The following is a 12,647-nucleotide window of genomic DNA, read 5'->3' as shown; positions in this document are numbered from 1 at the left end:
CTGACGTCACCGCTGCGACACTCCATGCTTCATCCCCATGTGATCAGTGTCTGCTGGAGCGGGATGTCTCTTTTTGTCATCAACAGGTAGGGGGATTTATAGGTATATCGATAAGTACATACCCTATATGCAATCCCATGTACATCTAACATACCCTATATGCAAATCCCATGTACATCTAACATACCCTATATGCAATCCATGTACATCTAACACCCTATATGCAAACTCATGTACATCTAACATACCCTATATGCTAACCCATGTGCATCTAACATACCCATAGACCCCGAAACACACATAACCACCTTATAGGCTAACCTATATACCTACCTACAACGTGCTGTAGTCTGATACAAACGCCCCAACTTGCCCATCACACACACACCGGCCCTCCATCCATCTCACACACTTATACATACAATCATCATACCCTCCTTCTCCTGTCCATCATACACCTTACTCTAACCACTCTGTGACCGACCTGAAGCCCACTTACCAACCATGCATTGTTTATCTACTGAGCCTCATCTCTGGCACCCACGGTGACACTCATACCACACACACTGTAACTAAACCCCGTCATATATACACATTACACACTGCTACCTACCCCAAGCCACTCCACATCTACGGCCAACACTGCATGACACACACACACACACACACACACACACACACTCTCTCTCTCATTCCCTTCATTTTAGCATCGTCTGGGAGGGAGAAGTCTGATTATAATTAATCTCCTGTCCTGTGTGCTGCCTGAACTGTATTTGGACACAACAAAAAATAAACAAAGATGCCAAAGCTACTTCCAATGTGACAAAAATACACAGTGCAATACCTATATATTCTCTTGAAAGGGTCATTTAGTTTAACCCTTTGGTCAAAGCGTCTTAAGCCTGCTGCCACTTCAAGGCATGACCGTTAGCAGGTCCTAACACTCCCTGAGTTAAAATTCTGATTTACCTCTATAATTAGGGGAAGAATGATCAAACATTGGATCTGTTGTAACCCAGCAAAATGAAACTGACCTACTGGGGGGGGGGGGAGGGGGACCACTACCCTCCAAGCAGCTGAGACCAGCTGCACATAGGTAATAGACACAGATGCCAAACAAGCTCTGAGAAACCCATAAACTGTATTTGGGACAGTGTGTTTATAATTCCTTGCTAATAGCTAATGAGACCATTCATGTCTGGGACATGCTTGAGGTCTCTGGGATCCGGACGGGTTTTGTTCAGGGTTTAGAAATCGGTCTGGTAAATTAACTTTTTTTTTTTACACTCCATCCCTAAACTCTGCCCAGGTACCATGGGGAAGAGGTGGATTCCTCTGAAAACCGTTCCAGAGCTCTGCTGGAGAAGCTTCATGAGCAGGCAAGGCTCGGCAGCTGCAACTACAGAGACAGCATCAAGAAGAGAGAGACATACCCAGCCCCCAAGGGGTCTGATAGAGACACCCCAGACCCATCGCCAAGGAGGCCAAAGAGGACACCCCAGCCTCAAAGGGGCAGTGAGAAACATACCTACACCTAGTAACAAAGAGACACCACAGAGGCAGCAACAAGAAGATAGAGACACACCTATCCTCAAGGGGGCTGCAAGAGAGACCCCCAGACCCATCCCCAAGGCGGCCAAAAGAGACACCACCAGCCTCAAAGGGGCAGTGAGAAGTGCCCCTAAACCTAGTGATGAAGAGGCAGAGCCTGAAACACACAAAGGAAAGCTAAGAAGAGGAAAAAAACGGCAAATTGAGGAGGTGGAGAGACCCAGTGCTGAGGATGGGAAGGAAGAGAGAGAGGAGGTGGAGAGACCCAGTGCTGAGGATGGAAGGGAGAGAGAGAGGAGGTGGAGAGTCCCAGTGCTGAGGATGGAAGGGCAGGACTCCGCACCAGTGAAAAAGAAGAGCGCAGAAAGAAGCTGGATGAGGAGGAGCAGGTGGAGAGCAAGGAGGGAAAGCAGCACAGACTGAGGGGAGAGGGGTAGAGGAGGCCTCCCTGGACCCCAGATCCATCCTCCTGGGAGGCTTTGAGACTAAGTCTGTGCAGAAGGTGAGAGCAGGCGAGTTACCTGTGATTATTTTGTTCCTATAACCTCCCACGTTCTGCCGTTGTGTTCAGTCCTTCGTGCACATGCGGGTAGACATCAGTGCGAGGCTGCATTCCCCTGGCACTCACCCTACCCGTTCCTCTACCTCTCCTCCCAGGTGTTGCCGGTTCTGCCCAGTGGCTTGCACAGCCCAATCTGGTCAGAAGGACATCAAACAGAACCTGGTCCCGATCCAGCAGATCCCGGCGTGCATCCCAAACTGCTGAAGAAGCTGGAGGCCAACGGGGTGAAGTGTTTCTTCCCAGGTACCTAACAAGCGGTGACGTGCATCTTCCTGTGAGCTCCCATCTGCCCCTGCCTCCCCCGGCTTGCTCAGAGCTTGCTGCTCTCCCTAACCCTCTCTTGTCCTGCAGTCCCAGGCTGAAGTTATCCGGCTATCCTGGATAGTGCCTGCCATGGCTTCCTGTTGGGGAGGGTGGTTTCCGGCCCAGCGATATGTGTGTGTCTGCGCCCACAGGCAGCGGGAAAACGCTGGCGTTTGTTGTCCCCATAGTGCAGGTGGGTGCGCTGCGGGAGGCTGGGGCGCGCGCTGCGGGAGGCTGGCGCGCGCTGCGGGAGGCTGGGCGCGCGGCTGCGGGAGGCCTGGGCGCGCGCTGCGGGAGGCGCTGCGGGAGGCTGCGGGAGGCTGTGCGCGCGCTGCGGGAGGCTGGCGCGCGCTGCGGGAGGCTGCGCGCGCGCTGCGGGAGGCTGGCGCGCGCTGCGGGAGGCTGGCGCGCGCTGCGGGAGGCTGGGCGCGCGCTGCGGGAGGCTGGGCGCGCGCTGCGGGAGGCTGGGCGCGCGCTGCGGGAGGCTGGGCGCGCGCTGCGGGAGGCTGGGCGCGCGCTGCGGGAGGCTGGCGCGCGCTGCGGGAGGCTGGGCGCGCTGCGGGAGGCTGGGCGCGCGCTGCGGGAGGCTGGGCGCGCGCTGCGGGAGGCTACACACACGGCGCTGCGGGAGGCTACACACACTCGCTGCGGGAGGCTACACACACGCGCTGCGGGAGGCTACACACACGCGCTGCGGGAGGCTACACACACGCGCTGCGGGAGGCTACACACACGCGCTGCGGGAGGCTACACACACGCGCTGCGGGAGGCTACACACACGCGCTGCGGGAGGCTACACACACGCGCTGCGGGAGGCTACACACACGCGCTGCGGGAGGCTGTGCGCGCGCTGCGGGAGGCTGCGCGCGAGCGCGCTGCGGGAGCTGCGCGCGCGCTGCGGGAGGCTGCGCGCGCGCTGCGGGAGCTGCGCGCCGCGCTGCGGGAGGCTGCGCGCGCGCTGCGGGAGGCTGCGCGCGCGCTGCGGGAGGCTGCGCGCGCGCTGCGGGGAGGCTGCGCGCGCGCTGCGGGAGGCTACACACACGCGCTGCGGGAGGCTGTGCGCGCGCTGCGGGAGGCTGTGCGCGCGCTGCGGGAGGCTACACACACCGCGCTGCGGGAGGCTGTGCGCGCGCTGCGGGAGGCTGTGCGCGCGCTGCGGGAGGCTACACGCGTGCGCTGCGGGAGGCTGCGCGGCGCGCGCTGCGGGAGGCTGTGCGCGCGCTGCGGGAGGCTGGTGCGCGCGCTGCGGGAGGCTGTGCGCAGGCGCTGCGGGAGGCTGTGCGCGCGCTGCGGGAGGCTGTGCGCGCGCTGCGGGAGGCTGCGCGCACGCTGCGGGAGGCTGCGCGCGCGCTGCGGGAGGCTGCGCGCGCGCTGCGGGAGGCTGCGCGCGCTGTGCTCCTGACACTGTCCTTCCGTTCCCCCCAGACCCTGCTGCAACGCGTGGTGTGCGAGGTGCGAGTACTCGTCGTGTTACCCACCAAAGAGCTTGCGCAGCAGGTACCCTGATAGCGCGGTAATGTCTGAGCAGAGAGAGCGCACGCAGTAATGTCTGAGCGCAGAGAGAGCGCGCCAGTAATGTCTGAGCGCTGAGAGAGAGCGTGCAGTAATGTCTGAGCGCAGGGAGAGAGCGCCCAGTAATGTCTGAGTGCTGAGAGAGAGCGCGCAATAATGTCTGAGAGCAGAGAGAGCGCGCAGTAATGTCTGAGCGCAGAGAGAGCGCGTAGAGAGAGCGCGCAGAGAGATCATAAGATAATGTCTCTGTTTAGCACTTTATCGTTTTCCTCCACGTCTTTTCTCTCACTCCCTCGCTCTCATCTCCCCCTCTCCCTTTCAATCCCCCTCCACTCCCAACTCTCCCCTTGTCTCCCCCCTCAGGTGTGTAAGGTGTTTACACGTATGTGGATGGTACGGGGCTGAAGGTTGTAGTGGTGACGGGACAGAAATCTTTCCCAAAGGAGCAGGAGTCGCTGGTGCAGAGAACGTGAGTCTCACAGAGACCGGTCCCCTCTGATTCTATTACTCGTTGATGCTGAACACTTTCCTGTTCTCCCTTGTGGCTCCCCTCTCCCGTCGCTCACCCCTTCCCCCCCGTCCCGCTCTCTCTCCCCCCGTCACTCACCGCCTCGCCCCCTCCCCAGTCGCTCGCTCCCCCTCCCCAGTCCGCTCGCTCCCCCTCCCCAGTCGCTCGCTCCCCCTCCTCAGACGCTCGCTCCCCCTCCCAGTCGCTCGCTCCCCCTCCCCAGTCGATCTCTCTCTTCCCTCTCCCCGTCGCTCTCTCTCTCTCTCTCTTCCTCTCCCCTCGTCGCTCTCTCTCTCTCTCTCTCTTCCCTCTCCCCTCGTCGCTCTCTTCTCTCTCTTCCCTCTCCCCTCGTCGCTCTCTCTCTCTCTCTCTTCCCTCTCCCCTCGTCGCTCTCTCTCTCTCTCTCTTCCCTCTCCCCTCGTCGCTCTCTCTCTCTCTTCCCTCTCCCCTCGTCGCTCTCTCTCTCTTCCCTCTCCCCTCGTCGCGCTCTCTCTCTCTCTCCCCTCTCTCTCCCCTCTCCCCTCGTTGCTCTCTCTCTCTTCCCTCTCCCCTCGTCGCTCTCTCTCTCTCTTCCCTCTCCTCTCGTCGCTCTCTCTTCCCTCTCCCCTCGTCGCTCTCTCTCTCTCTTCCCTCTCCCCTCGTCGCTCTCTTCCCTCTCCCCCGTGACCCTTTTTCTCCTGACCGCAGGGTGTCTGGGTTCCGCAGCTTGGCTGACATCCTCGTATCCACCCCGGGGCGACTGGTAGATCACATCCAGGAGACGGAGGGATTCAGCCTGAGACAGCTCCGCTTCCTGGTGCGTCTGTGAGGAGAGCGCTCTCTTATGTGACAGCTGCACTCTCTTATGTGACAGCTGCACTCTCTTATGTGACAGAGATTTTCATGCGGCTCTCGCCCATGCGGTCGGCAGCTGCTCTCTCGCCCAGGGATCTTCTAAGATGCGGGTGTCGCTAACGCCGTCACAATATTAAACGGAAACTGTATTTACAGTAAAACCTAACAACAATTAGAAGGGGATCATTCTGTGTGAGCTGAGCCTCCCATCCCCCCAATTACCTGGGGGTGCATAGTACATTCCAAACCTTGAGGGGGCGCTACAGGACAGTGCCAGGCTTTTCTCTTGGGAGATTCCATGGGGTGGGAGCTGTGCTGAATGGAGCGTTCTGATTGGATGACCCTCCTACAGGTGATTGATGAAGCGGATCGTATGATTGACAGCATGAACCAGGACTGGCTGCACCATGTGACCAAGGCAGTGTACAAGGGAGAGGCCGGAGCTCCCAGCATGCTCTTCTCAGGAGGGAGCCGGGGACCCTGACCGCAGCCAGGTAACTAACCCGTGACGGCGTCCCCTGCACTTCCGTGGCTCGGTGGCACACACCTGCTCTCCCCTCTCTGAGGTCAGCAAGGTCATCTCTCTGGGATGTTCCAGTGTCGCTGTCCCTCGCTATCTAGTTATTTGGGTGTTACTGCTCCCCCCTGGCTGTCGTTGTGCACGGCGTCACTGTCCCCCCTTTGCTGGTCGTAGTGCACGGCGTCACTGTCCCCCCTTTGCTGTCGTTGTGCACGGCGTCACTGCTTCCCCACCCCCCCCCCCCCTCCCCGGCTGTCATTGTGCACGGCGTCACTGCCCCCCCCCCCCTGGCTGTTGTTGTGCACGGCGTCACTGCTACCCCCCTGGCTGTCGTTGTGCACGGCGTCACTGCTCCCCCCTGGCTGTCGTTGTGCACGGCGTCACTGCCTCCCCCATGGCTGTCGTTGTGCACGGCGTCACTGCTCCCCCCCTGGCTGTCGTAGTGCACGGCGTCACTGTCCCCCCTTTGCTGTCGTTGTGCACGCGTCACTGCTTCCCCCCCCCCCCCCCCGGCTGTCATTGTGCACGGCGTCACTGCCCCCCCCCCCTGGCTGTAGTTGTGCACGGCGTCACTGCTCCCCCCCCCCTGTCTGTAGTTGTGCACGGCGTCACTGCTCCCCCCCTGGCTGTCGTAGTGCACGGCGTCACTGCTCCCCCCTTTGCTGTCGTTGTGCACGGCGTCACTGCTCCCCCTGGCTGTCGTTGTGCACGGCGTCACTGCTCCCCCCTCTCCTCAACGCTCTGTCTCTGCAGTTCCTGCATCCCTCAGGCTCTCTGCAGAAGCTGCTCTTCTCTGCCACTCTGACCCAGAACCCGGAGAAGCTCCAGCAGTTGGGCCTGTACCAGCCGCGGCTCTTCACCTCCATGCGCAAGGCGCCCCGCGCCGACTCCTCCGAGGGCCAGTCCGGGAGCACACTGCGGCAAACTACTCCCTCCCAGAGGGGCTCACGGTGAGGGGCTGAGGGCTGCTCAGCACACACAGGTTAAGGGTTACTAGGAGATAGAAACTAAACGAGGGAAACCGAAAAGCCACTTTTTCTAAATGACACAAATCTTGTAATTCGTGTTCGTGTAAAATCCTAACGTGACCTAATCCGGCGCCACGCTGATCTCCTCCCGGTGTCTCCTGCAGCATTATTACATTCCCTGCGACATGAACGCCAACCGCTCATCCTCCTGCACTTCCTGCTCACGCTGCGCTTCTCCCGCGTCCTCTGCTTCACCAACTCAGGGAGGCCTCCCACCGGTGAGTAACACCCTCCCGCCTCCCACCGGTGAGTAACACCCTCCCGCCTCCCGCCGGTGAGTAACACCCTCCCGCCTCCCGCCGGTGAGTAACACCGTCCCGCCTCCCGCCGGTGAGTAACACCGTCCCGCCTCCCGCCGGTGAGTAACACCGTCCCGCCTCCCGCCGGTGAGTAAACGACCCTCCCGCCTCCCGCCGGTGAGTAACACCCTCCCTGCCTCCCGCCGGTGAGTAACACCCTCCCCCCCCTCCCGCCGGTGAGTAACTCCCTCCCCCCCTCCGCCGGTGAGTAACTCCCTCCCCCCTCCGCCGGTGAGTAACTCCCTCCCCCTCCCGCCGGTGAGTAACTCCCTCCCCCCTCCGCCGGTGAGTAACACCCTCCCACCGGTGAGTAATGGCAACACTCACAACTGGTAACTCCCGCTCTCTCCCCCTTCCCCCGGTGAGTAACGCCCGCTCTCCCCCCCTCCCCAATGGTGAGTAACACCCGATCTGTTCCCCCCTCCCCTTTCCTTGGTGAGTAATGCCCGCTCTCCCCCCTCCCCTCCCCCTGGTGAGTAACACCCGATCTTTCCCCCCTGATGAATAATGCCCGCTCTCTCCCTTCTCCGCCCTCCTCCCCCCCCCCCCCTGGTGAGTAACGCCCGCTTTCTTCCCCCTCCTCTGTTGAGTAACGCCCGCTCTCTATCTCCTGGCTAAATAAAATGATTGCCCGATTTAGCATCATTTTAAATAATGTTCCGCCGGCCGTGGCTCGTGGCAGATGAATACAATGTGTCTGGGATTGCGGTGCCACGGCAGCGGGTGATGTCACTGTGTGAGTGTGCAGCATGGACCTCCTCTCCTGACGTGGGAATCCTTCTGCCCCCGCAGCCTGTTCCTGCTGATCCGAAGCTTCGGAAGCCTGACCGTGCAGAGTTCTCCTCCCGCCTCAGCCCCGGGGAGAGGAAGAGAACGCTGAAGGAGTTTGAGCAGGGGAAGCTGCGGCTGTGAGTCCGGAGGATACGCCGGTATTTACCCCGCCCCTTATCAGTTTAGTGACCCTACAGGGGCCTCCATGCAGCCACCTCTGGGGGTGGGATCCTGGCAGCGCCAGCGTCACAGATTTCTTATCAGAGCACATCTGATCCCATCCTGTCCGCACACTAATCACAACCACTTGGAACGTAATAAAGGGTTTGTTTTCCATCCAGCCTCTAAGTGCACTACAGGGATGTGGTTACCATTGAACCCCACTAATATCCCAAGTCCTGTAGTGCATCACGTTGATTCTATGGAAGCTTGTCACCCCGGAAGAGGTTGATTTTACATTTGGTATGTCTCGCCGCTCCCCGTGTGTGCGTTTGCCACTTGTTTGTGCACGCGTTGTGAGGGAGACGCGGCTGGGGGGGGGGTTGGGCAGGGATGTGGCTGTGCGCGGGGGGAAGGGATGTGGGGAGTGTGTGTGTGTGTGTGTGTGTGTGTGTGTGTGTGTGTGTGTGTGCGTGTGTGCGTGTGTGCGTGTGTGCGTGTGTGCGTGTGTGCGTGCGTGCGTGCGTGCGTGCGCGCGTGTGCTTACCCATGCGGGGAGAGGGAGTGTGTGTATGGGCGCGGGAGAGGGTTGCAGTGTGTGTGTGTGTAGCTGTGTGTGTGTGTGTGTGTATATATACATATTCATGGTTTCCTGCCCTTCCCCCGCTCAGTTGATCAGCACGGACGCAACAGCGCGAGGAATCGACGTCAAGGGAGTGACGTGTGTGATAAATTACGACGCGCCGCAGTTCATCAGAACGTACATTCACAGGTAAGACCCCCTCTGCCGGCGGTTACACGCAGGGGGAGCAGTCACATTATACAGTCGGTGCTCTTTCCTGACCCGAGGAGCTTGCAATTCAGGCAGAATGAGTGTGTTTGGGGTCCATGCGGGACCTTTGGCCCTTTCTCCGTTCCCCCATACCCTGCTCAGCTTGGTGCGGTTGTGTGTTGGCTCTTCAGAGATCAGATATATATTTCTGCGTTCCGCTTCTGTTGGGTTTTGTGCGACTCCCTCTCCGGCCCGGGCACCCTGCGTCTCTGGCAGCCAGGGACCGGTCCGTCGCGCTGGTTAGTGACTGACGTGACTTGCTTGATGAGTGACAGACGGGGGAGGGCGGGGAGATGGGAGCTTTGGATCAGAAGCACAAATGGCGGTTCTTGTTGTAATCTCAGGGTGGGGAGGACGGCTCGCGCAGGGAAGGCTGGTCTGGCGTTCACAATGCTGCTTAAAAGTCCAGGTAAGGGGGGGGGGGGGGGGGGTGGTGTGTGTGTGTGTGTGTGTGTGTGTGTGTGTGCGTGCGTGCGTGCGTGCGTGCGTGCGTGCGTGCGTGCGTGTGTGTTGCCTTCTGTGTGCGTATATGTATACCTATCCTGGTCCCCACAGGAGCAGCGCTATTTCCGTATGATGCGGGACGCGGGCGCCCCGGAGCTGCAGAAGCAGCTGGTGAGGAGCCAGAACCTCCAGCAGTTTGTGCAGCAATATGAGGAGGCGCTGGTCCAGTTACAGAGAGCGGTCAAGGTGAGGGTCACTGGGGTCGTGGGGGGGGGAGGGGGAGATAAATGGAAAACTTCAATCCGCACTTCCACTATTTCTCATCCTCACTTACCCCTTTTCCGCCTCGCCCATCCTCACCCTCTCGCCCTGCCCCACCATCTCGCCCTGCCCCACCCTCTCGCCCCACGTCACCCTATCGCCCCGCGTCACCCACTCGCCCCGCGTCACCCTCCCACCCTCTCGCCCCGGACCACCCCACCCTCTCGCCCCGCCCCACCCTCTCGCCCTCGCCCCGCCCCACCCTCTCGCCCCGCCCCACCCTCTCGCCCCGCCCCACCCTCTCGCCCCGCCCCACCCTCTCGCCCCGCCCCACCCTCTCGCCCCGCCCCACCCTCTCGCCCCGCCCCACCCTCTCGCCCCGCCCCACCCTCTCGCCCCGCCCCACCCTCTCGCCCCACCCTCTCACCCTCTCGCCCACCCTCTCGCCCCACCTCACCCTCTCGCCCTGCCTCACCCTCCCACCCCGCCTCACCCTCCCTCCCACCCCGTCTCACCCTCCCGCCTCACCCTTCCGACCCGCCTCGCCCTCTCGCCCCACCTCACCCTTCCTCCTTTCTCCTTACCCCTCCTCTCCCTCCCTCTCTCCGACCCCTCTCCTCGACCCGCCTCTCCCTCTCTCCGACCCCTCTCCTCGACCCGCCTCTCCCTCTCTCCGACCCGCCTCTCCCTCTCTCCGACCCCTCTCCTCGACCCGCCTCTCCCTCCCTCTCCCTGCCTCTCCCTCCCTCTCCCTGCCTCTCCCTCCCTCTCCCTGCCTCTCCCTCCCTCTCCCTGCCTCTCCCTCCTCGACCCGCCTCTCCCTCCTCGACCCGCCTCTCTCTCCTCGACCCGCCCCTCTCTCTCCTCGACCTGCCTCTCCCTCCTCGACCCGCCTCTCCCTCCCTCTCTCTCACTCCTCTCTCCCCCCGATTGTGTCCTCACAGGATGAGCGGGCCCAGAAGCGCTCCTGATATCTGGAACCCCTGACTGGTGCATTGGGGGGGATCCCCCTCTTGCGGGGAGTATCGCTGTGTCCTGGGAGCGAGGGTCACGTCTGCAGAAGTTGTGAGCGTGTCCCAGAGAAGTTTAACCATTTCTGAAAGCTCCTGGTGATGATCTCAGACTGCGACCCCCTGACCAGCACTCCTTAGCGGACACGCCCTAAACTCTTTATACATATTAGCCGATGTGACCCTTGGCTGTCCCCGTTATTCACACGGCCCACGCGCGGACTACGTGGACGATCTGGGAATACTCGATATATCAGAGACACAAATGGAGGATCAGACCACGTGCATTTTATCATCAAAGGCATTCAATGTGAGCTGGGGGCCTCCCCTCAATTCAGGGGGGACCAACGCCACTCCTCACCGGCCGCCACCAGGTCTGGTTTTCAGGATATCCCTGCTTCAGCACAGGTGGCTGCGTCTTGGACGCAGCCACTGAATGAGCCACCTGTGCTGAAGCAGGGATATCCCGAAGACCTGGCCTGTGAGGACTGGCGTCGGCCACTCCTGCCTCAATGTGTAAATAATATTATTTGTACTGAAGAAAAACCGCGAGAAGTAAAATATTGAAAACAAACATGGCGCCCGGGGCCTTAAATGTCGCGTGCTTATAAAAACGTCCTGTTTGCTGATATATAATCATGTATTTTTTCCCCCCAGGTATTATGATTAGTACCATAAACACTGCACATAAATATATGAACATACCAGTACAATATAAGCTATACACAGCCCAAACATCGAACTGAATTATTAATAATCTAATGTTCATTATAAATATGTTTAGGAAATGTAACAGTAATGTAATCTCTTGACGAGGAACTGGAAGTCCGCAATCGCAGCGCATGTAGAAGAAGCAGCGGGTCCGAGAAAAACAATCAACAAATGATCATCTTTTTAATGCTGTTCGTCCTCGACTGAGCCACTCAATGAGCTGTGCTGAAGCAGGGATACCTGAGGCTGCGGCCACGCTGAGTGCGCTCATGCTTGAGAGCGGTGACGTCACCAACTCTCCGTGCATGAGCGCTCGGCTGTCCTGTTTGAATTTTGAAGCGCTAGTGGAGGGAGGGGGGTGGGGGGGGCGCATGTCATTGGCTGGATCAGGGCTGTGTGTTTTGATTGGTTGCTGAAGGGTCATGTGACCCTTCAGCGCGCTTCAAACATCAATTTTCCCTGTCTCCCTAAGCGCCTGGTTTGCTAAGTGTCAGCGTGGACATGCTAATTTGATTACATTAAAGTGAGCGCGTGTGGCCGCAGCCGCCTATCTCCTAATAGTTCCCTGCGAGTTCCTGCCGCGTGTTCTCCCGGCGTCCCCAGCCCCAAACGTGTGTGTGTTTTTGCCCACCAAAAGGTATCACAACCTGTATTAAATGTGCGTCTTGCAGCAGGGGTGGTCAACTCCAAGCCTCCCCCTACCCCGCAACAGGTCAGGTTTTAAGGCTATCCCAGCTTCAGCACAGGTGGCTCAAGCAGAGGCTCAGTCGAAGACAGCCTCAGATTGAGCCACCTGTGCTGAAGCAGGGACTGATTGAGCCACTTGTACTGAAGCTGGGATATTCTTCAAACCTGACCTTTTGGGGGGGGGGGGGCTTAAGGCCTGGAGTTGAGCCCCCCTGCTCCCCAAGACGGACGGGGCTACAAGAACAAGTGCCACATCCTGATCTCTATACAGATTCAGCGCCCGTTATTCTATTACGCTAAAGTGGACGTGAGCGCACGGTTTAACACGCTTGTACGCAGCTCCGTTTAGATCGACAGACGCTCAACTTGCGTGGAAACGTGCGTTCGTTTAGAATAACGGGGGCGCTACATTGTGGCCATTTCGTTAGGGGTTTACCTTTCTGGATCTAAACGTTTGAGCAATGTTTGGATTCCTGATGTTTGGCGCAGCAGAGAAGCAGTAACATGGCTGAGTGCCGTGACTTTACTGCACCTTTCAATGGTCGGCGGAAGGGATATGGATGTAAAAGGCCCACAGAAGGGGTGACACGTCACCCAACGCGCTCTGCTCCCATTACAATCTTACCAGCCTGGAGATGCCCTGCCCCTCACTCAC

At 59.4% G+C, this 12,647-nt stretch overlaps 1 protein-coding gene across 1 annotated transcript; it reads left to right on the top strand.

The window, feature by feature from the left end:
• DDX51 (DEAD-box helicase 51) lies at positions 1 to 11,168 on the top strand. The gene is given in 27 exon segments (XM_075569226.1): positions 1 to 86; positions 1,310 to 1,537; positions 1,692 to 1,819; positions 1,929 to 2,053; positions 2,209 to 2,224; positions 2,227 to 2,247; positions 2,250 to 2,294; positions 2,297 to 2,356; positions 2,465 to 2,521; positions 2,524 to 2,609; positions 3,842 to 3,913; positions 4,292 to 4,304; positions 4,307 to 4,397; positions 5,124 to 5,232; positions 5,623 to 5,728; positions 5,731 to 5,764; positions 6,544 to 6,560; positions 6,563 to 6,700; positions 6,703 to 6,740; positions 6,923 to 6,947; positions 6,950 to 7,064; positions 7,910 to 7,944; positions 7,947 to 8,027; positions 8,720 to 8,819; positions 9,224 to 9,282; positions 9,430 to 9,569; positions 10,529 to 11,168. Coding segments are annotated over 27 exon segments (2,028 nt in total). The 5' UTR covers positions 1 to 24; the 3' UTR covers positions 10,556 to 11,168.
• Positions 11,169 to 12,647: the final 1,479 nt, after the last annotated feature.

Source organism: Ascaphus truei, chromosome 13 (assembly GCF_040206685.1).
Source record: "Ascaphus truei isolate aAscTru1 chromosome 13, aAscTru1.hap1, whole genome shotgun sequence".
Taxonomy (NCBI): domain Eukaryota; kingdom Metazoa; phylum Chordata; class Amphibia; order Anura; family Ascaphidae; genus Ascaphus; species Ascaphus truei.
Note: the sequence above shows the minus strand (reverse complement) of the source record. Positions and strands in the feature narration are given on the sequence as shown.